Source organism: Scyliorhinus torazame, chromosome 1, assembly GCF_047496885.1.
Source record: "Scyliorhinus torazame isolate Kashiwa2021f chromosome 1, sScyTor2.1, whole genome shotgun sequence".
Lineage (NCBI taxonomy): Eukaryota > Metazoa > Chordata > Chondrichthyes > Carcharhiniformes > Scyliorhinidae > Scyliorhinus > Scyliorhinus torazame.
This window is the reverse complement of record NC_092707.1, coordinates 269,856,292-269,878,192: the sequence shown is the minus strand read 5'-3', so window position 1 is coordinate 269,878,192 and position 21,901 is coordinate 269,856,292. Positions and strand designations below refer to the sequence as shown.

General features: G+C 50.7%; 1 protein-coding gene across 3 annotated transcripts in view; it reads left to right on the top strand.

The window, feature by feature from the left end:
* fermt1 (FERM domain containing kindlin 1) overlaps nucleotides 1-21,901 on the top strand; it is a 163,105-nt gene that overhangs the window by 104,128 nt on the left and 37,076 nt on the right. For all 3 annotated transcript variants that reach the window (XM_072506032.1, XM_072506028.1, XM_072506040.1), the window contains exons 8-9: nucleotides 6,867-6,998; nucleotides 10,332-10,381. In XM_072506032.1, coding sequence (XP_072362133.1) covers nucleotides 6,867-6,998; nucleotides 10,332-10,381 — 182 coding nt within the window. The remainder of the gene's footprint in view (nucleotides 1-6,866; nucleotides 6,999-10,331; nucleotides 10,382-21,901) is intronic.

Here is a 21,901-nt window from a genome sequence, read left to right as displayed (position 1 = left end):
CACACAGATCGAATATATTGTAATCCTCTTTTTTTTTTATTAAATATTTTATTGAAAATTTTTGGTCAACCAACACAGTACATTGTGCATCCTTTACACAATATTATAACAACACAAATAACAATGACCTATTTTATAAACAAAAAATGAATAAATAATAAATAACAAAAATGAAAACTAGCCCTAATTGGCAACTGCCTTGTCACAAGTAACACTCTCCAAAAATATAATTTAACAGTCCAATATATAATTATCTGTAGCAACGACCTATACATACTATACAGTATATATTAACAACCCTGAGAGTCCTTCTGGTTCCTCCTCCACCCCCCCCCCCCCCCCCCCGATCCTGGGCTGCTGATGCTGCCTTCTTTTTCCCATTCCGTTTATCTTTCTGCGAGGTATTCGACGAACGGTTGCCACCGCCTGGTGAACCCTTGAGCCGACCCCCTTAGGACGAACTTAATCCGCTCTAGCTTTATAAACCCCGCCATGTCATTTATCCAGGTCTCCACCCCCGGGGGCTTGGCTTCTTTCCACATTAGCAATATCCTGCGCCGGGCTACTAGGGACGCAAAGGCCAAAACATCGGCCTCTCTCGCCGCCTGCACTCCCGGCTCTTGTGCAACCCCAAATATAGCCAACCCCCAGCTTGGTTCGACCCGGACTCCTACTACTTTTGAAAGCACCTTTGTCACCCCCATCCAAAACCCCTGTAGTGCCGGGCATGACCAAAACATATGGGTATGATTCGCTGGGCTTCTCGAGCACCTCGCACACCTATCCTCCACCCCAAAAAATTCACTGAGCCGTGCTCCAGTCATATGTGCCCTGTGTAATACCTTAAACTGAATCAGGCTTAGCCTGGCACACGAGGACGACGAGTTTACCCTGCTTAGGGCATCTGCCCACAGCCCCTCCTCGATCTCCTCCCCCAGCTCTTCTTCCCATTTCCCTTTTAGTTCATCTACCATAGTCTCCCCTTCGTCCCTCATTTCCCTATATATATCTGACACCTTACCATCCCCCACCCATGTCTTTGAGATCACTCTGTCCTGCACCTCTTGTGTCGGGAGCTGCGGGAATTCCCTCACCTGTTGCCTCGCAAAAGCCCTCAGTTGCATATACCTGAATGCATTCCCTTGGGGCAACCCATATTTCTCGGTCAGCGCTCCCAGACTCGCGAACTTCCCATCCACAAACAGATCTTTCAGTTGCGTTATTCCTGCTCTTTGCCACATTCCATATCCCCCATCCATTCCCCCCGGGGCAAACCTATGGTTGTTTCTTATCGGGGACCCCCCCCAAGGCTCCAGTCTTTCCCCTATGCCGTCTCCACTGTCCCCAAATCTTCAGTGTAGCCACCACCACCGGGCTTGTGGTGTAGTTCCTCGGTGAGAACGGCAATGGGGCTGTCACCATAGCCTGTAGGCTAGTCCCCCTACAGGACGCCCTCTCTAATCTCTTCCACGCCGCTCCCTCCTCCTCTCCCATCCACTTACTCACCATTGAAATATTAGCGGCCCAATAATACTCACTTAGGCTCGGTAGTGCCAGCCCCCCCCCTATCCCTGCTACGCTGTAAGAATCCCTTCCTCACTCTCGGGGTCTTCCCGGCCCACACAAAACCCATGATGCTCTTTTCAATCCTTTTAAAAAAAGCCTTCGTGATCACCACCGGGAGGCACTGAAACACAAAGAGGAATCTCGGGAGGACCACCATCTTAACCGCCTGCACCCTCCCTGCCATTGACAGAGATACCATATCCCATCTCTTGAAATCCTCCTCCATCTGTTCCACCAACCGCGTTAAATTTAACCTATGCAATGTGCCCCAATTCTTAGCTATCTGGATCCCCAGGTAACGAAAGTCCCTTGTTACCTTCCTCAACGGTAGGTCCTCTATTTCTCTACTCTGCTCCCCTGGATGCACCACAAACAACTCACTTTTCCCCATGTTCAATTTATACCCTGAAAAATCCCCAAACTCCCCAAGTATCCGCATTATTTCTGGCATCCCCTCCGCCGGGTCCGCCACGTATAGTAGCAAATCGTCCGCATACAAAGATACCCGGTGCTCTTCTCCTCCCCTAAGTACTCCCCTCCACTTCTTGGAACCCCTCAACGCTATCGCCAGGGGCTCAATCGCCAGTGCAAACAATAATGGGGACAGAGGGCATCCCTGCCTTGTCCCTCTATGGAGCCGAAAATATGCAGATCCCCGTCCATTCGTGACCACGCTCGCCACTGGGGCCCTATACAACAGCTGCACCCATCTAACATACCCCTCTCCAAAACCAAATCTCCTCAACACCTCCCACAAATAATCCCACTCCACTCTATCAAATGCTTTCTCGGCATCCATCGCCACTACTATCTCCGTTTCTCCCTCTGGTGGGGCCATCATCATTACCCCTAACAATCTCCGTATATTCGTGTTCAGCTGTCTCCCCTTCACAAACCCAGTTTGGTCCTCGTGGACCACCCCCGGGACACATTCCTCTATTCTCATTGCCATTACCTTGGCCAGGACCTTGGCATCTATATTTAGGAGGGAAATAGGTCTATAGGACCCGCATTGTAGCGGGTCCTTTTCCTTCTTTAAGAGAAGCGATATCGTTGCTTCAGACATAGTCGGGGGCAGTTGTCCCCTTTCCTTTGCCTCATTAAAGGTCCTCGTCAGTACCGGGGCGAGCAAGTCCACATATTTTCTATAGAATTCGACTGGGAATCCATCCGGTCCCGGGGCCTTTCCCGCCTGCAAGCTCCTAATTCCTTTCACCACCTCTTCTACCTCGATCCGTGCTCCCAGTCCCACCCTTTCCTGCTCTTCCACCTTGGGAAATTCCAGCCGATCCAAGAAGCCCATCATTCTCTCCCTCCCATCCGGGGGTTGAGCTTCATATAATTTTTTATAAAATGTCTTGAACACTCCATTCACTCTCTCCGCTCCCCGCTCCATCTCTCCTTCCTCATCCCTCACTCCCCCTATTTCCCTCGCTGCTCCCCTTTTCCTCAATTGGTGTGCCAGCAACCTGCTCACCTTCTCCCCATATTCGTACTGTACACCCTGTGCCTTCCTCCATTGTGCCTCTGCAGTGCCTGTAGTCAGCAAGTCAAATTCTACATGTAGCCTTTGCCTTTCCCTGTACAGTCCCTCCTCCGGTGCTTCCGCATATTGTCTGTCCACCCTCAAAAGTTCTTGCAGCAACCGCTCCCGTTCCTTACTCTCCTGCTTCCCTTTATGTGCCCTTATTGATATCAGCTCCCCTCTAACCACCGCCTTCAACGCCTCCCAGACCACTCCCACCTGGACCTCCCCATTATCATTGAGTTCCAAGTACTTTTCAATGCACCCCCTCACCCTTAGACACACCCCCTCATCTGCCATTAGTCCCATGTCCATTCTCCAGGGTGGGCGCCCTCCTGTTTCCTCCCCTATCTCCAAGTCCACCCAGTGTGGAGCGTGATCCGAAATGGCTATAGCCGTATACTCCGTTCCCCTCACCTTCGGGATCAATGCCCTACCCAGCAGAAAAAAGTCTATTCGCGAGTAGACTTTATGGACATAGGAGAAAAACGAGAACTCCTTACTCCTAGGTCTGCTAAATCTCCACGGGTCTACACCTCCCATCTGCTCCATAAAATCTTTAAGTACCTTGGCTGCTGCCGGCCTCCTTCCAGTCCTGGACTTCGACCTATCCAGCCCTGGTTCCAACACCGTATTAAAATCTCCCCCCATTATCAGCTTTCCCATCTCTAGGTCCGGAATGTGTCCTAGCATCCGCCTCATAAAATTGGCATCATCCCAGTTCGGAGCATATACGTTTACCAAAACCACCGTCTCCCCCTGTAGTTTGCCACTCACCATCACGTATCTGCCCCCGTTATCCGCCACTATAGTCTTTGCCTCGAACATTACCCGCTTCCCCACTAATATAGCCACCCCCCTGTTTTTCGCATCTAGCCCCGAATGGAACACCTGCCCCACCCATCCTTTGCGTAGCCTAACCTGGTCTATCAGTTTCAGGTGCGTTTCCTGTAACATAACCACATCTGCCTTAAGTTTCTTAAGGTGTGCGAGTACCCGTGGCCTCTTTATCGGCCCGTTCAGCCCTCTCACGTTCCACGTGATCAGCCGAGTTGGGGGGCTTCCTACCCCCCCCCCTTGTCGATTAGCCATCACCTTTTTCCAGCTCCTCACCCGGTTCCCACGCAGCTGTATCTCCCCAGGCGGTGCCCCCCCGCCCATCCTCTCCCATACCAGCTCCCCCCTCTCCCCAGCAGCAGCAACCCAGTAATTCCCCCCTCCCACCCCCCCGCTAGATCCCCCGCTAGCGTAATTACTCCCCCCATGTTGCTCCCAGAAGTCAGCAAACTCTGGCTGACCTCGGCTTCCCCCCGTGACCTCGGCTCGCACCGTGCGACGCCCCCTCCTTCCTGCTTCTCTATTCCCGCCATGATTATCATAGCGCGGGAACCAAGCCCGCGCGTCTCCCTTGGCCCCGCCCCCAATGGCCAACGCCCCATCTCCTCCACCTCCCCTCCTCCCCCCATCACCACCTGTGGAAGAGAGAAAAGTTACCACATCGCAGGATTAGTACATAAAACCCCTCTTTGCCCCCCACATTCGCCCCACCACTTTGTTCGAACGTTCTTTTTAATAACCCGCTCATTCCAGTTTTTCTTACACAATAAAAGTCCACGCTTCATCCGCCGTCTCAAAGTAGTGGTGCCTCCCTCGATATGTGACCCACAGTCTTGCCGGTTGCAGCATTCCAAATTTTATCTTTTTATGAAGCACCGCCTTGGCCCGATTAAAGCTCGCCCTCCTTCTCGCCACCTCCGCACTCCAGTCTTGATAAACGCGGATCACCGCGTTCTCCCATTTACTGCTCCGAGTTTTCTTCGCCCATCTAAGGACCATTTCTCTATCCTTAAACCGGAAGAATCTCACCACTATGGCTCTGGGAATTTCTCCTGCTCTCGGTCCTCGCGCCATCACTCGGTATGCTCCCTCCACCTCCAACGTACCCGCCGGGGCCTTCGCTCCCATTAACGAGTGCAGCATCGTGCTCACATATGCCCCGACGTCCGCTCCCTCCACACCTTCAGGAAGACCAAGAATCCTCAGGTTGTTCCTCCTTGCGTTGTTTTCCAGTGCCTCCAACCTTTCCACACATCGTTTCTGATGTGCCTCCTGCGTCTCCGTCTTCACCACCAGGCCCTGTATATCGTCCTCATTCTCGGCTGCCTTTGCCTTCACGACCCGAAGCTCCCGCTCCTGGGTCTTTTGTTCCTCCTTTAGCCCTTCGATCGCCTGTAGTATCGGGGCCAACAGCTCTTTCTTCATTTCCTTTTTGATCTCTTCCACACAGCATTTCAAGAACTCTTGTTGTTCAGGGCCCCATGTTAAACTGCCACCTTCTGACGCCATCTTGGTTTTTGCTTGCCTTCCTTGCCGCTGTTCTAAAGGATCCACTGCAATCTGGCCACTCTCTCCTCCTTTTTCCATCCGTATCCAGGGGGGATTCCCTTCTGGTTTACCGCACAGTGTTTTTAGCCGTCAAAATTGCCGTTGGGGCTCCTATCAAGAGCCCAAAAGTCCGTTTCACCGGGAGCTGCCGAAACGTGCGACTCAGCTGGTCATCGCCGCACCCGGAAGTCTATTGTAATCCTCTTTAACAAATAGTATTATAAAACTTTCCTTCTCAAATTTCTTCCCATCCCAAGATTTGTTATTTTCAGATAATAGGGATTCAAAGTCACTTTGTACGTTGTTCCCTTGAATTCACAATATGTACTTTTGAATGAGAAAGGAAAGATTTGCAACTGCATAGTACCTTTCATGATCTCCAGCTATCCCAAAGTGCTTTAAAGCCTTTTGATGTTTAATCTCAGTTGTGACACAGGGTCAGCCAGCTTGTGCACAGCAAGCTTCTGCAATGATGATGATCTTTTTTTAGTGAGGGGATAAATATTACCCAGGACACCACGGATAACTCCCCTGTTCTTCCTCAAAAACGTGCAGTGTGATCTTTTCCATCCATCTGAGTGACTTGGTTTAACATTTCATCGAGAACCGGTACCTCTGACACTACAGCGCTACCTTAGTATTTGATTTTTGTCCTTGGGTCTCTGGAGGCAGAACTTGAACCCACAACTTTCTGACTCAGAGGCAAGAGAATGACCTACTGTGCTCCAAGTGACACACCTTAATGTACATATTTTTAAAAATTTGGATAAAAGTACTTTGCCTGCTATTTTAATGGTATGTTTCTGTTAAAATAGCTGGCAAGGACATGTAAGAAAGCATTAATGTTGTTAAGTCTATAATATCTTTGTAATATTTTTGCACTGTTGCATAGCAATACAAAAAAATATTGCCATATGTGGGCTGGGCACGATCAGTTTCAGCACTCAGAGAATCACTTCACAATGTATGGCTTTATATGCAACCATTACCTGGGGCATAGGAGTGTTAAATGTATATTCTCATTGTGGGAGGACGATGCCTCATTTAAAAGGAAACTTATAGTGGATTTATTTCAAGTTTAAAAATGGTTTGGCATGGCACGGAGAACACTCCAACATGAGTCTAATCTTGAGGAACCAGCAAGTCACTAACAGCTTTAAAGTATCTATGTTTTTAGTTACACAGGGATCTCTTGTAGACTGTTTTCAATTAATAAAGTACATGTGAAATGGTGCATGAAGGTTGTTCGAGTCAGGTTGATTCCTACATAATAATAAAATCATGTATCTGGATCTGTAATGTACCTAGGGGAGTCTTGACAAAAGCATACAGTTAACTATAGTCACTTCAGTAACTATTAAATGTTAAAATGTTTAATAAATTGTTTCAGTATCATATTAGCAAGTTATCGCTATTATCTGAACCACAAGATTACATTAATGAACAAGATGTAGATGAAGTTGAGGCTGCCCTTGCCAGTCTAGAGGTGACTCTTGAAGGTGGAAAAATAGACAAGATTTTGGTAAGCACATATTTTATCTTGATTTTAAAATGTAATAACATATCTTCATATTTTCTGAAAATGAAAGCGTGTTCTAATAATCAGTTACATAATCCTAAATGTTTGCAATAGCTAGATACACACCAGTGTTGCTCAGTCATTGATTATTAGTAGATTTTATTATTTCAAAAGAATGGACACAATCTAATATTTTGGGGTCAAAATGTAGTTTTGTTTTAAAACTTGTGTTTAGTGAATTAAACTGATCTGAAATATTTAAAAAATTACAAATAGTCTAGATCTTGCATACAGAGAACATTACAGCAGTGTCACCTGGGCACCCTGGCAGTACCAGGGTGGTCCTGTCAGGCTGGCAGTGCCAGGGTGCCACCTTGCCCCATCCCAGACCACAAAGGGGTCTTCAATGGCCTATGAGACCCCTCAGGCGCTGTTATGCCTGGTCCACGTTTGTGTGGATCAGTACTAACTGGCGCCCTGCCAAGTTCTCCCAGGCACGACTGGTGATTCCCGGGCACCGAATGAATCCGGCATTTAAAGGTATTTGAATGAGCTCATTTAAATATTCCCAAATCGATGCTGGGCGCAACAGGGTGGTTGAATTGTGCCCCACATTCCTTTTTTTTTAGGAATTATAGCCAATGAAGTTTATGAGTCTTTTTTCAATGTTTTAAATCACATACAATAAAAGATAAATCACCAGTACTGGTAGAAAACACCTGAGTGATGAGACTCCAACTTAAATTTCTGGCCAAGAAACATAGCTTTCTGTTTATCACCTGGAAGGGGATTTGAAAGAAATATATAATTAGCATTTTTTTTTCCTTAAAAGTACTTCCACGCCACTGTATTTTAAAGTTATTTCTTGCCTTCCTTTGATTCCCACCACAACAATCTCTAAAGCTGTAGTTATCTCTAATAGTTGCTGCCATTTTTTTGACTTGCAAGAAAAGGTAACACAACCTCATCAAACTTTCTTACTTCCAATGGTTACTTCACAGCCTTATGTTGACAACGTAAAGATCAGAAGCTGAAGTGGAGCAATTAATCACAAACTCTTATCCTGCTATTTAACTGAGGAGTACTTGGAAACTGCAGATTTTCTATTCATTGCTGTGTAAAAACAAATGAAGAGAAACATACCATTAGCTTTTTACTTTAAAAAGTACTTGCATTCACCTGTATTTTTCAACTCTTTGATTCTCACATCTTTCACTTGGCTAAAGGCCAACAGTGTTCTGCTTCACATCTGTGAAAACTACCATTTGGATTACTTGAGCAATTTTAAGTATAAATTGATTATGCTTTTCCAACTCATTGACGGACAGTACTCGCATGGCTGTTGAATATCTTCTTGGTAATATTCTCTATTGCAATCACATGAACATTCCATGAATGTTGCTTTCCAATGATCTGATTGACGGGGTTCAAGATCACTGTTTGCAAAGACAGAAGTAAGGATTCGATGGATTTCAGCTTACCCGGTAATGATTATTAGGTTAGACCTTGGACACCTGAATCATTCTTTCTCCAAGATTTGTCACTCGAACCTTCATTAAATGCTCTGTGCAGGTCTCTGATACTCTTGAACCTCAGCACTGGTTTAATGTTCCTCTGGACATCAAGACCGAGTTTCTGTCACTCTCAGGGCTGGGCTGTTATGGGATGTCTTACAGCGGACTTTGACTTGAACTTTTTCTTCCACTTTTTCCCTCCCTGCCATTATGGGTTTTCCCCAGGAAATCTTCTGGGGCAAGAAAGATTTCTTCCCCCAGGAAAGAAAGAAAATTCAGCATTAATGTAGCACCTTTCACAACCTCAGGACATCCCAAAGGGGTTTGCAACCAATGACATACATTTTGAAGCGTCAATCACAGTTGTAACGAAGGAGAAATGGTTTCACCAACAGGACACACCCTTGCTCTCTGCTAGGAACCCTGGAACATTGCAGCTATTCTTTTGCAGCAACAAAACAGAACCACTGTGAAGAGAAAATCAGAATTAATGAACGGAATTAATGGCCACGAACCATGCCACGGGGGACATGGAAAATCAACTAGAGGATCCCGCTGCCGGCTAATGGCGGGTGGCCCCCCCGTCGCCATGAAACATGCCACAGGGGCATGAAAAATCCCACCCAATGTTGACCTTTCAACTGGTTTGATGACAGGTCATTGACCCAAAACGTTGGGCAAAATCTTTGCTCAGTGCTGGCTGAGGAGAGGAGACTGGCGTGTAGCTCTCCAGCTGCAAGGCTAAAATTCCACTCCAAGTTTTAGTGCACACTATGCAAGAATAATCTGGGGGCGTGATTTTCACCGTGATTCTCGTGGGATGGAGCCGAATAGAACTAACAACCCCAGATCCACAGAGATAAGAGCGCCATCTTTAAAGGGTGCCTTGATCTGCGATTTAAAATTAACCCCCCACCACCACCAATTTTGGACCAGAATCACCTTTCACACTGACGCCGAATGAGGGCTCAAAATTGCCCCTGTTAATTCTGTTTCTCTCAGCAGACAAGGAAACACCTCCAACATAGAGGGCCACCAAACTACCACCACACCTCTCCCCGACCCCCAACACCACACAATGGTTGGGTCATGCCCCCCTCCCCCGCACTCCATGTAGGCATCAGGGTGACCCGCTGCACCCCCCCCCCCACACACTCTCGCTCACATCGGGGCACCCTACCTTCCCATTCTAAGTCTCCGTGTCTCCCCACCACGCAGACACCCCCCCCCCCCACCTCCATCCCACTTCCCCACATAATGGGAACACCCCTCCCCAATCGGGTTCCCCGGATACCCTACCCCTGATACTGCCAGCCTGGCACTTCCAACCGGGACTGCCTGACCATAACCCTCACCAACTAGGGGACATTCCCACCTCAGAGCCCCTAGAGTGATCATCACGACTTGTTTCCGTTTTTGGAAACCAGTACTGATTCCTGTCGGTGTTGCGTCACGCCATAAGGGATGGGGTGGGAGGAGGACATCTGACGACCCTGGAAGCAATGACGTAAGCCGCATTTGAATATTAAACTGCATTCACATTCATGGTAATCAGGTTTACGCCCTGATTACGTTGCCAGCGGGGGAGATCTCATGCTGAGATCCTGCCAGCGCAGGTCCCGTTATGGCTCTCTCGCGAGAGTTAGCGGCCATAACAGGATTTGCACCTATTGGGAACAGAGCTGGAAAATTCCACACAGCATTCTGTTTTTTGACAGAATCACTGTTTATTTTCACATTTTCTAATATTTCCCCCATTGTCTTTTACAAAGAGAAAATGTAAGTAAGATTTGCATTTAACAATCTTTTGATTTTTCTCTAGGAGGACATCACGGACATCCCAAAGTTAGCAGATTATCTTAAAATTTTTAGGTAAGTAAAGAAATGCTATAATTCTAGCGCTGGTATCTTTTCATAGAAAATAAATCTAGAATGTTAATTCACTTTAATGTGATTTAAAAATTAGGCTTGGTGTTTTCGATAAATTACAAATGGGGGATCGCAATGTTTTCCTGCCACCAGGGCACACGGTCAACAGGGACAATTACTGCACAGTGCAGCTGGTTGAGCCACTCAAGGACCCAGTAAAGAGTCAAACCCCACCCCTGCAGACATCTTGGGCGGGATTCTCCAACCCTCCCCCGCCGGGTCGGAGAATCGCCGGGGGCTGGCGTGAATCCCGCCCCCGCCAGTTGCCGAATTCTCCGGCACCGGATATTCGCCGGGGGTGGGAATCGCGCCGCGCCGGTTGGCGGGCCCCCCCCCCCCCCCCCGGCGATTCTCCAGCCCGCGATGGGCCGAAGTCCCACGGCTGGAATGCCTGTCCCGCCGGCGAGAATCAAGCCACCTCTCTTACCGGCGGGACAAGGCGGCGCGGGCGGGCTCCGGGTTCCTGGGGGGGGGGGGGGGGGGGGGGGGGGGGCGCGGGGCGATCTGGCCCCCACGGTGGCCTGGCCCGCGATTGGGGCCCACCGATCCGCGGGCGGGCCTGTGCCGTGGGGGCACTCTTTTCCTTCCGCCTTCACCATGGTCTCCACTATGGCGGAGGCGGAAGAGACCCCCCTCCACTGCGCATGCGCGGGGATGCCGTGAGCGGCTGCTGACGCTCCCGCGCATGCTCCGCACGGCAACGTCATTTCTGCGCCAGTTGGCGGGGCACCAAAGGCCTTTCCCGCCAGCTGGCGGGGCGGAAATCAGTCCGGCGCGGGCCTAGCCCCTCAAGGTAAGGGCTCGGCCCCTCAAGGTGCGGAGGATTCCGCACCTTTGGGGCGGCGCGATGCCGGACTGATTCGCGCCGTTTCTGGCGCCGGTCGGCGGACATCGCGCCGATTGCGGAGAAACCCGTCCCTGGTCTGTGTTGGGAGGGCCCATTGCCACACTGGACAGGTAAATCATACGGGATTCTCAGCAGCGTACCAGGAGGGAGCCCAGCAGATGGAAATTCAGTGGCCCATGATGCCCGGGGGCCTGCCTGTCTGCCTGCTCCCAGATTCCCCTAAAATATTCTTCAAGAGTGCTTCGGCATTACCTCATGTTGTAGCCTCAGCAATGGCATTGTTGAGGGTATTGAACTGGTAACTCGGGGAGATGGTGGCTTAGTGACATTGTCACTAAGGATTAGTATTCCCGATGTTCATGCTGATGCTCTGGAGACATGGGTTCAAATCCCACCACAGCAGCTGGTAGAATTTAAATTAAATTAATAAAACGTGGAATCTCAGTAACAGTGACCATGAAACCATCGGCGATTGTTGTAGGATTCCATCTGGCTCAAATTAACCAAACAAATTGGAAAAAGTTAAATCTTCTTTACTTAAGAAAACATTGAGGTAACAATACAGTTTGCCTTCCGACACTAGCAGCAACCAAACACAACTGCACACAAACTGCTCATGGTTCAACCAAAAGCCCGTGCTCCCGATGGCACCAAAAGCGTTATATTTTTGTTATAAACATCCATACACACAATCAAATAGGAAGATGATTAATAAAACACTGTAACACTTCTCCACCCTTAAATTTCAATTTCCCTGAAGGAGAGACAACAACAAACATCATAACACACATGTCACAGATAATAACTCAGTCTTTCAGGAACTGTGCGAATACATTGTGATCTGCGTAGAACCACTGCTTGTGTTGGAGTTGGACTTGAGCATGCAGAAGTGATTGGGTGTTAGCGAGAGGAAGTCCTTCAAACTCTCCTGGAGTGGTGCCCACTGGATACTCCAGAGCAACAGGGACCACTTCCCATTGACCAGAAGACCATAAGATATAGGGGCAGAATTAGGCCACTCGGCCCATCGAGTCTGCTCCGCCATTCAATCATGGCTGATATTTTCTTATCCCCATTCTCCTGCCTTCTCCCCATAACCCCTGATCCCCTTTTTAATCAAAAACCTATCTATCTCTGTCTTTTTTTTAAAAATAATTTTTATTAAAGGTTTTCATAAAATATCAATAACAAAATGAGAAAGAAATAAGAACCCCACAAGGTTAAGTACAAAACACAATCTAAAAAAGCAACCCCCCAAACCCCTCCCCCCCGTACCTAAATAATAAATTAACATTAACACCCCGACTTAAGACAACAGGTGTATACACCCCCTCAGACCCTTCCAGTGTAAATAACAAAAATAAGTAAACCCGCCCCACGCCCCCCCCCCCCCCCCCCCCCCCGCCCCCCGAGCTGCTGCTGCCATTGACCAATGTCTAGCGTTCTGCCAGAAAGTCTAAGAACGGTTGCCACCGCCTAAAGAACCCTTGTACCGACCCTCTCAAGGCGAATTTCACCCTCTCCAATTTAATGAACCCTGCCATATCGCTTATCCAGGATTCCACGCTTGGGGGCCTCGTATCTTTCCACTGAAGGAGAATCCTTCGCCGGGCTACCAGGGACGCAAAGGCCAGAATTCCGGCCTCTTTCGCCTCCTGCACTCCCGGCTCCTCTGCCATCCCAAATATTGCGAGCCCCTCGCCCGGTTTGACCCTGGATCCTATCACCCTTGACACCGTCCTCGCTACGCCCTTTCAAAATTCCTCCAGCGCTGGGCATGCCCAGAACATATGGGTGTGATTTGCTGGGCTCCCTGAGCACCTAACACACCTGTCCTCACCCCCAAAGAACCTGCTCATCCTTGTCCCGGTCATGTATGCCCTGTGCAGCACCTTAAACTGTATGAAGCTGAGCCTCGCGCATGAAGAGGAAGAGTTCACCTTCCCTAGGGCATCTGCCCACGTCCCCTCTTCGATCTCCTCTCCCAACTCCTCCTCCCACTTACCTTTCAACTCCACCACCGAGGCCTCCTCCTCCTCCTGCATCACCTGGTAAGTTTCCGAGGTCTTCCCCACTCCCACCCACCCCCCCGAGAGCACCCTGTCCTGTACTGTGTGTGGCAGTAGCCGTGGGAATTCCACCACCTGCCGTCTGGCAAACGCCCTTACCTGTAAATACCTGAAAGTGTTCCCCGGGGGGAGCCCGTACTTCTCCAGCTCACCCAAGCTCGCGAACTTCCCGTCCACAAGCAGGTCACCCAACTTTTGTATGCCTGCCCTGTGCCACCCCGAAAACCCTCCACCTGTTCTTCCTGGGGCGAACCGGTGGTTCCCCCGTAATGGGGTCCATGCCGAGGCCCTAACTTCCCCCTATGCCGCCTCCACTGCCCCCAAATTTTGAGGGCCGCCACCACCACCGGGCTCGTGGTATACCTCCTTGGAGGGAGTGGCAGCGGTGCCATTACCAGCGCCCCCAGACTCGTACCCACACAGGACGCCGTCTCCAGCCTCTTCCATGCAGCCCCCTCCATCACCCACTTGCGCACCATTGTCGCATTGGCGGCCCAGTAGTACCCACAGAGGTTGGGCAGTGCCAGCCCCCCCCCCTATCTCTACTCCGCTCCAGGAACACCCTTCTCACCCTCGGAGTCCCTCGCGCCCACACAAACCCCATTATACTCCTGTTAACCCGCCTGAAAAAAGCCTTCGGGATAAACACGGGGAGGCACTGGAACAGGAACAAAAACCTTGGGAGCACCGTCATTTTGATTGACTGCACCCTACCCGCCAGGGACAGCGACAACGCGTCCCACCTCTTGAACTCCTCCTCCATTTGCTCCACCAGCCTTGTAAAGTTAAGCCTATGCAGGGCCCCCCAGCTCCTGGCCACCTGGACCCCAAATATCTGAAACTCCTCTCCGCCCTTTTTAGTGGGAGCTCGCCAATCCCCCTCTCCTGGTCCCCTAGCTGAACTACGAACAGCACGCTCTTCCCCATATTGAGCTTGTACCCCGAAAAGTCCCCGAATTCCCTAAGCATCCTCATTACCTCTGGCATTCCTCCCACCGGGTCCGCCACATACAGCAGCAGGTCGTCCGCATAAAGCGACACCCTATGTTCCTCCCCACCCCGCACCAACCCCCTCCAGTTCCTCGACTCTCTCAGTGCCATAGCCACGGGTTCAATCGCCAGTGCGAAGAGCAGGGGGGACAGGGGACACCCCTGTCTCGTCCCTCGGTGCAACCGAAAGTACTCGGACCTCCTCCTATTTGTGGCCACACTCGCCATCAGGACCTCGTACAACAGCCTAACCCACCTGACAAACCCCTCCCCAAACCCGAACCTCTTCAGCACCTCCCACAGGTACCCCCACTCTACCCTAGCGAAGGCTTTCTCAGCGTCCATCGCCACCACTATCTCCGCCTCCCCCTCCCTCGCCGGCATCATGATAACGTTCAAAAGCCTCCGCACATTCGCGTTCAACTGTCTCCCCTTCACAAACCCCGTCTGGTCTCCATGGATGATCTGCGGCACACAATCCTCAATCCTCGTGGCTAAGACCTTCGCCAGCACCTTGGCATCTACATTTAGCAAGGAAATCGGTCTGTAAGACTCACATTGCAGGGGATCCTTGTCCCGCTTCAGGATCAAGGAGATCAGTGCCCGGGACATCGTCGGGGGTAAAGCCCCCCCCCCCCTCCCTTGCCTCATTAAAGGTCCTAACTAACAGCGGGCCCAACAGGTCCATATATTTTTTATAGAACTCGACCTGGAAATCGTCCGGCCCCGGTGCCTTCCCCGCCTGCATGCTTCCTATCCCTTTGATCAGCTCCTCAAGCCCAATCGGGGCCCCCAGTCCCACCAGCAGTCCCTCTTCCACCTTTGGAAACCTCAATTGGTCCAGGAAACGGCCCATCTCTCCCTCCTCCCGTGGGGGCTCGGATCGGTACAATTCCTCGTAGAAGTCCCGGAAGACCCCATTGATGCCAACCCCACTCCGTACCACGCTCCCTCCCCTGTCCTTAACTCCCCCGATCTCCCTAGCTGCGGCCCGCTTCCGAAGCTGATGCGCCAGCATCCGGCTTGCCTTTTCCCCATACTCGTAGACCGCCCCCTGGGCCTTCCTCCACTGCACCTCCGCCTTCCTGGTGGTCACCAGGTCGAATTTGGCCTGGAGGCTGCGCCTCTTCCTCAACAATCCTTCCTCAGGTTCTTCCGCATACCTCCTGTCTACCCTCACCATCTCCCCCACCAGCCTCTCTCTCTCCCCCCCGCTGCCTCCGCTCCTTGTGGGCCCTGATGGAGATCAGCTCTCCCCTCACCACCGCCTTCAGTGCCTCCCATACCATCCCCACTCGGACCTCCCCGTTGTCGTTGGTCTCCAAGTACCTCTCTATACTTCCTCGGACCCGCTCGCTCACTCCTCATCCACCAACAGCCCCACCTCCAAGCGCCACAGCGGGCGCTGGTCCCTCTCCTCCCCCATCTCCAAGTCCACCCAATGCGGGGCGTGGTCCGAAATGGCTATTGCCGAATACTCGGTATCCTCTACTCTCGCTATCAGCGCCCTACTCAAAATGAAAAAGTCGATTCGAGAATAAACCTTATGGACATGTGAGAAGAATGAAAATTCCCTAGCCCCCGGCCTTGCAAATCTCCAAGGGTCCACCCCTCCCATTTGGTCCATAAATCCCCTCAACACTCTAGCCGCCGCCGGCTTCCTACCCGTCCTAGACCTGGAGCAATCCAGTGCAGGATCCAACACCGTGTTAAAGTCTCTCCCCATTATCAGGCCCCCCACTTCCAAGTCTGGGATCCGACCCAACATACGCCGCATAAAACCCACATCGTCCCAGTGCGGAGCATACACATTGACCAGTATCACCCTCTCTCACTGCAACTTACCAGTTACCATTATGTACCTACCGCCATTATCTGCCACAATGCTCGACGCCTCGAATAACACCTTTCCCAAGATCACCACCCGTCGATTTTTGGCATCTAGCCCCGAGTGAAACACCTGACCTACCCACCCTTTCCTCAGTCTTACCTGGTCTGCCACCTTCAGGTGTGTCTCCTGGAGCATAACCACATCCGCCTTGAGCCCCTTCAGGTGCGCGAACACGCGGGCCCGCTTAACCGGCCCATTCAGTCCCCTTGCATTCCAGGTTATCAGCCGGATTAGGGGGCTACCCGCCCCCTTCCCCCGCCGACCCCCTCCTCGGCCAGCCACGCGCCTGCACCACACACCCGGCCCTTTCCCCACAGCGGCATACCCCCGTCTTGACCCACCCCACTCGCTCCAGCTCCTCCTTGATCTTAGCAGCAGCAACTCGATTCTCCCCCCCCCCCAGCTAGGACCCATCCTAGCTGGTTTACTCCCCCCATTGCACTTCCGCAAGTCAGCTGACTCCTGCTGACCCCGGCCACTCCCGCCTCCCCTTCGACTCCTCCCATTGTGTGGCACACCCTCCTCTCCCGCTCCCCATTCACAGGCTCTCCCCCTCCGTTCTAAGCACGGGAAACAATCCTCGCTTCCCCGCCCTCCCCAGTCTTCGGCATAGGAAATAAATCCAGCGCTCTCCACCTACCAGGCCCCGCCACCAACCAAAACAGTGCCCAACCCGCCCCATCCACCCTCCCCAACCCAAAAGAGAAAAACACAGAGAAAAAGAAACCCAAAACAATGCAAAGGCCCCCCCCCCCCCCCCACCCCCACCCCGAACCAAAAATAGGCATAACATATCAACCGCAGTCCCCAATCGCCCATCCCGACCCTCAGTCTGTGTCCAGCTTCTCGGCCTGAACAAAGGCCCACGCCTCCTCCGGAGACTCAAAATAATGGTGCCGGTCCTTGTAGGTAACCCACAATCGCGCCGGCTGCAACATGCCAAACTTCACCCCCTTCCTGTGCAGCACCGCCTTCGCTCGATTGTACCCGGCCCTCCTCTTCGCCACCTCCGCACTCCAGTCCTGATATATCCGAACCTCTGCGTTCTCCCACCTGCTGCTCCTCTCCTTTTTGGCCCACCTGAGCACACACTCCCGATCGAGAAACCGATGGAACCGCACCAGCACTGCCCGCGGAGGCTCGTTAGCCTTGGGCCTCCTCGCCAGCACTCTATGGGCCCCTTCCAGCTCCAGGGGCCCCTGGAAGGACCCCGCTCCCATCAGCGAGTTTAACATGGTGACCACATAGGCCCCCACATCCGGTCCCTCCAGCCCCTCAGGGAGGCCCAGAATCCGCAGATTCTTCCGCCTCGACCGATTCTCCATCTCCTCGAACCACTCCTGCCATTTCTTGTGGAGCGCCTCGTGCGCCTCCACCTTTACCACCAGGACTAGGATCTCGTCCTCATTGTCAGAGATCTTTTGTTGAACCTCTCGGATCGCCACCCCCTGGGCCGTCTGTGTCTCCAGCAGCTTATCAATAGAAGCCTTCATCGGCTCTAGCAGGTCCTTTTTAATCTCTCTGAGGCAGCGTTGGATACCCTCCTGTTGCTCCTCCGCCCACTGCCTCCACGCTGCCTGGTCTCCGCCCGCCGCCATTTTGTCCTTCTTCCCTCCCTTCTTCTGGTCCACCACCACCTTTTTTGTCACCCCGTTCCTAGTTAAAGCCATATACTGACGGGGAACTATTATTAACTCCTTCCCACACCGGGAAACGTCGAAAAAGTGCCCTTGGGGGCCCTGAAAAGAGCCCAAAAGTCTCGAGAGGGAATCCTTTTGGCAGTGTTCTCTTCACCAATCTGCCCCAAAATGTGCGTGGAAACTCCTGAAAAAGGTCTAAGTGTCCGTTCCAGACGGGAGCTGCCGAATGCGTGACCTACTCCTCCATGGCCGCCACCGGAAACCTCGTCCCCGCTTCTTCAGTGGCCCTGGTGAGATCTTTTCACAGTTGTTCCCTCTGCTGTTAGAATTCACTTTTGATAAAGGTCCTCAGGTCAGTTTGCAGCTTTAAGCTTGCCCTTCCCCCGCTTGCATGCTGGAAGGGGCCCTGTTTATCCTGTTGCAGCCAAATCTTCCACTGCTTCTGCCGGACCTGGCAGCCAAAAGACACAACACTCCTGGGGGACACCGTCAGGGGAGTGTTGCAGTCCTCTTGCCACACCGGGAAATGTCAAACAAATGCCGTGGGGGCCCTGCAAAAGAGCCCAAAAGTCCGTTCCAAGCGGGAGCTACCGAATATGCGACCTAGCTCTGCATAGCCACACCCGGAAGTCATCTATGTCTGTCTTAAAGACACAGTGATTTGGTCTCCACAGCCTTCTGCGGCAAAGTGTTCCACAGATTCACCACCCTCTGGCTGAAGAAATTCCTCCTCACCTCTATTTTAAAGGATTGTCCCTTCAGTTTGAGATGGTGTCCTCTAGTTCCAGTTTTTCCTGCAAGTGGAAACATCCTCTCCACGTCCACTCCATCCAGGCCTCGCAGTATCCTGTAAGTTTCAATAAGATTTTCCCTCATCATTCTAAACTCCCAACGAGTACAGACCCAGAGTCCTCAACCGTTCCTCATACGACAAGTTCTTCATTCCATGGATTATTCTTGTGAACCTCCTCTGGACCCTTTCCAAGGCCAGCACATCCTTCCTTTGATATGGGGCCCAAAACTGCTCACAATACTCCAAATACAGCCTCAGAACTACATCCTGGTCTTGTATTCTAGCGCTCTTGACATGAATGCTAACATTGCATTTGCCTTCTTAACTGCCGACTGAACCTGCACGTTAACCTTAAGAGAATCGTGAACAAGGACTCCCAAGTCCCTCTTGTGGGCTTCTGATTTTCTAAGCATTTCCTCATTTATAAAATAGTCTGTGCCTAAATTCCTCCTTCCAAAGTGCATAACCTCACACTTTTCCACATTGTATTATATTTTCCACTTCATTGCCCAATCTCCTAGCTTATCCAAATCCTTCTGCAGCCCCCTTGCTTCCTCAATACTACCTGTCCCTCTACAAATCTTTGTATCATCTGCAAACTTAGCAACAGTTCCTTCTTCCAGATCATTAATGTATATTGTAAAAAGTTGTGGTCCCAGCACAGATCCCTGAGGCACACCACTAGTCACCGGCTGCCATCCTGAAAAAGACCCCTTTATCCCCACTCTCTCTCTTCTGCCAGTCAGCCAATCCTCTATCCATGCCAGGATCTTACCCTTAACACCATGGCTTTTAACTTATTTAACAGTCTCCTATGCGGCATCGTGTCAAAGGCCTTCTAGAAATCTAAATAAATCACACTGGTTCTCCTTTGTCGAACTTCCTTGTTACCTCCTCAAAGAAATCCAACAGTTTTGTCAGATATGAACTCCCTTTGACAAAGCCGTGCTCAATCAGTCCTACTTTACCATGCACTTCCAAGTACTTTGCAATCTCATCTTTCGAACAAAACAAGGAACAAAGAAAAGTACAGCACAGGAACAGGCCCTTCGGCCCTCCAAGCCTGCGCCGACCATGCTGCCCATCTAACTAAAATCTTCTACACTTCCGGGGTCCTTATCCCTCTATTCCCATCTTAGTCATGTATTTGTCAAGATGCCCCTTAAACGTCACTATCGTACCTGCTTCCACCACGTCCTCCGGCAGTGAGTTCCAGGTACCCACTACCCTCTGCGTAAAAAACTTGCCTCGTACATCTCCTCTAAACCTTGCCCCTCGCCCTTAAACCTTTGCCCCCTAGTAATTGACCCCTCTACCCTGGGAAAAGGTCTCTGACTATCCACCCTGTCTATGTCCCTCATAATTTTGTAGACCTCTATCAGGTCGCCCCTCAACCTCCATCGTTCCAGTGAGAACAAACCGAGTTTATTCAACCTCTCCTCATAGCTAATGCCCTCCATACCAGGTAACATCCTGGTAAATCTCTTCTGCACCCTCTCTGAAGCCTCCACATCCTTCTGGTAGTGTGGCGACCAGAATTGAACACTATACTCCAAGTGTGGCCGAACTAAGGTTCTATACAGCTGCAACATGACTTGCCAATTTTTATACTCAATGCCCCGGCCAATTAAGGCAAGCATGCCGTACGCCTTCTTGAAATGAAAATGAAAATCGCTTATTGTCACAAGTAGGCTTCAATGAAGTTACTGTGAAAAGCCCCAAGTCGCCACATTCCGGCGCCTGTTCGGGGAGGCTGGTACGGGAATTGAACCGTGCTGCTGGCCTGCCTTGGTCTACTTTAAAAGCCAGTTATTTAGCCCAGTCTGCTAAACTACCTTCTCCACCTCTGTTGCCCCTTTCAGTGACCTGTGGACCTGTACACCTTGTTCTCTCTGACTGTCGATACTCTTGAGGGTTCTACCATTCACTGTATATTCCCTACCTGCATTAGACCTTCCAAAATGTATTACCTCACATCTGTCCGGATTAAACTCCATCTGCCATCTCTCTGCCCAAGTCTCCAAACGATCTAAATCCTGCTGTATCTTCTGACAGTCCTCATCGTTAGCCACAATTTCACCAACCTTTGTGTCGTCCGCAAACTTGCTAATCAGACCAGTTATATTTTCCTCCAAATCATTTATATATACTACGAACAGCAAAGGTCCCATCACTGAACCCCGCGGAACACCATTAGTCACAGCCCTCCAATCAGAAAAGCACTCTTCCGTTGCTACTCTCTGCCTTCTATGACCTAGCCAGTTCTGTATCCATCTTGCCAGTTCACCTCTGATCCCGTGTGACTTCACCTTTTGTACCAGTCTGCCATGAGGGACCTTGTCAAAGGCTTTATTGAAGTCCATATAGACAACATCTACTGCCGTACCTGCATCAATCATCTTTGTGACCTCCTCGAACAACTCTATCAAGTTAGTGAGACACGACCTCCCCTCCACAAAACCGTGCTGCCTCTCGCTAATACGCCCACTTGCTTCCAAATGGGAGTCGATCCTGTCTTGAAGAATTCTCTCCAGTAATTTCCCTACCACTCACCGGCCTGTGGTTCCCATGATTATCCTTGCTCCCCTTCTTAAACAAAGGAACAACATTGGCTATTCTCCAGTCCTCTGGGACATCAGCTGAAGACAGTGAGGATCCAAAGATTTCTGTCAAGGCCTCAGCAATTTCCTCTCTTGCCTCCTTCAGTATTCTGGAGTAGATCCCTTCAGGCCCTGGGGACGTATCTGCCTTAATATTTTTCAAGACATCCAACACCTCGTCTTTTTGGATCTCAATATGACCAAGGCTATCTACACACCCTTCTCCAGACTCAACATCCACCAATTCCTTCTCTTTGGTGAATACTGATGCAAAGTATTCATTTAGTACCTCGCCCATTTCCTCTGGCTCCACACATAGATTCCCTCCCCTGTCCTTCAGTGGGCCAACCCTTTCCCTCGCTACCCTCTTGCTTTTTATGTACGTGTAAAAAACTTTGGGATTTTCCTTAACCCTATTTGCCAATTACTTTTCGTGACCCCTTTTAGCCCTCCTGACTCCCTGCTTAAGTTCCTTCCTACTTTCCTTATATTCCACGCAGACTTTGCCTGTTCCCAGCCTTCTAGCCCTGACATATGCCTCCTTTTTCTTTTTGACGAGGCCTACAATATCTCTCTTTATCCAAGGTTCCCGAAATTTGCCATACCTATCCTTCTTCCTCACAGGACATGTCC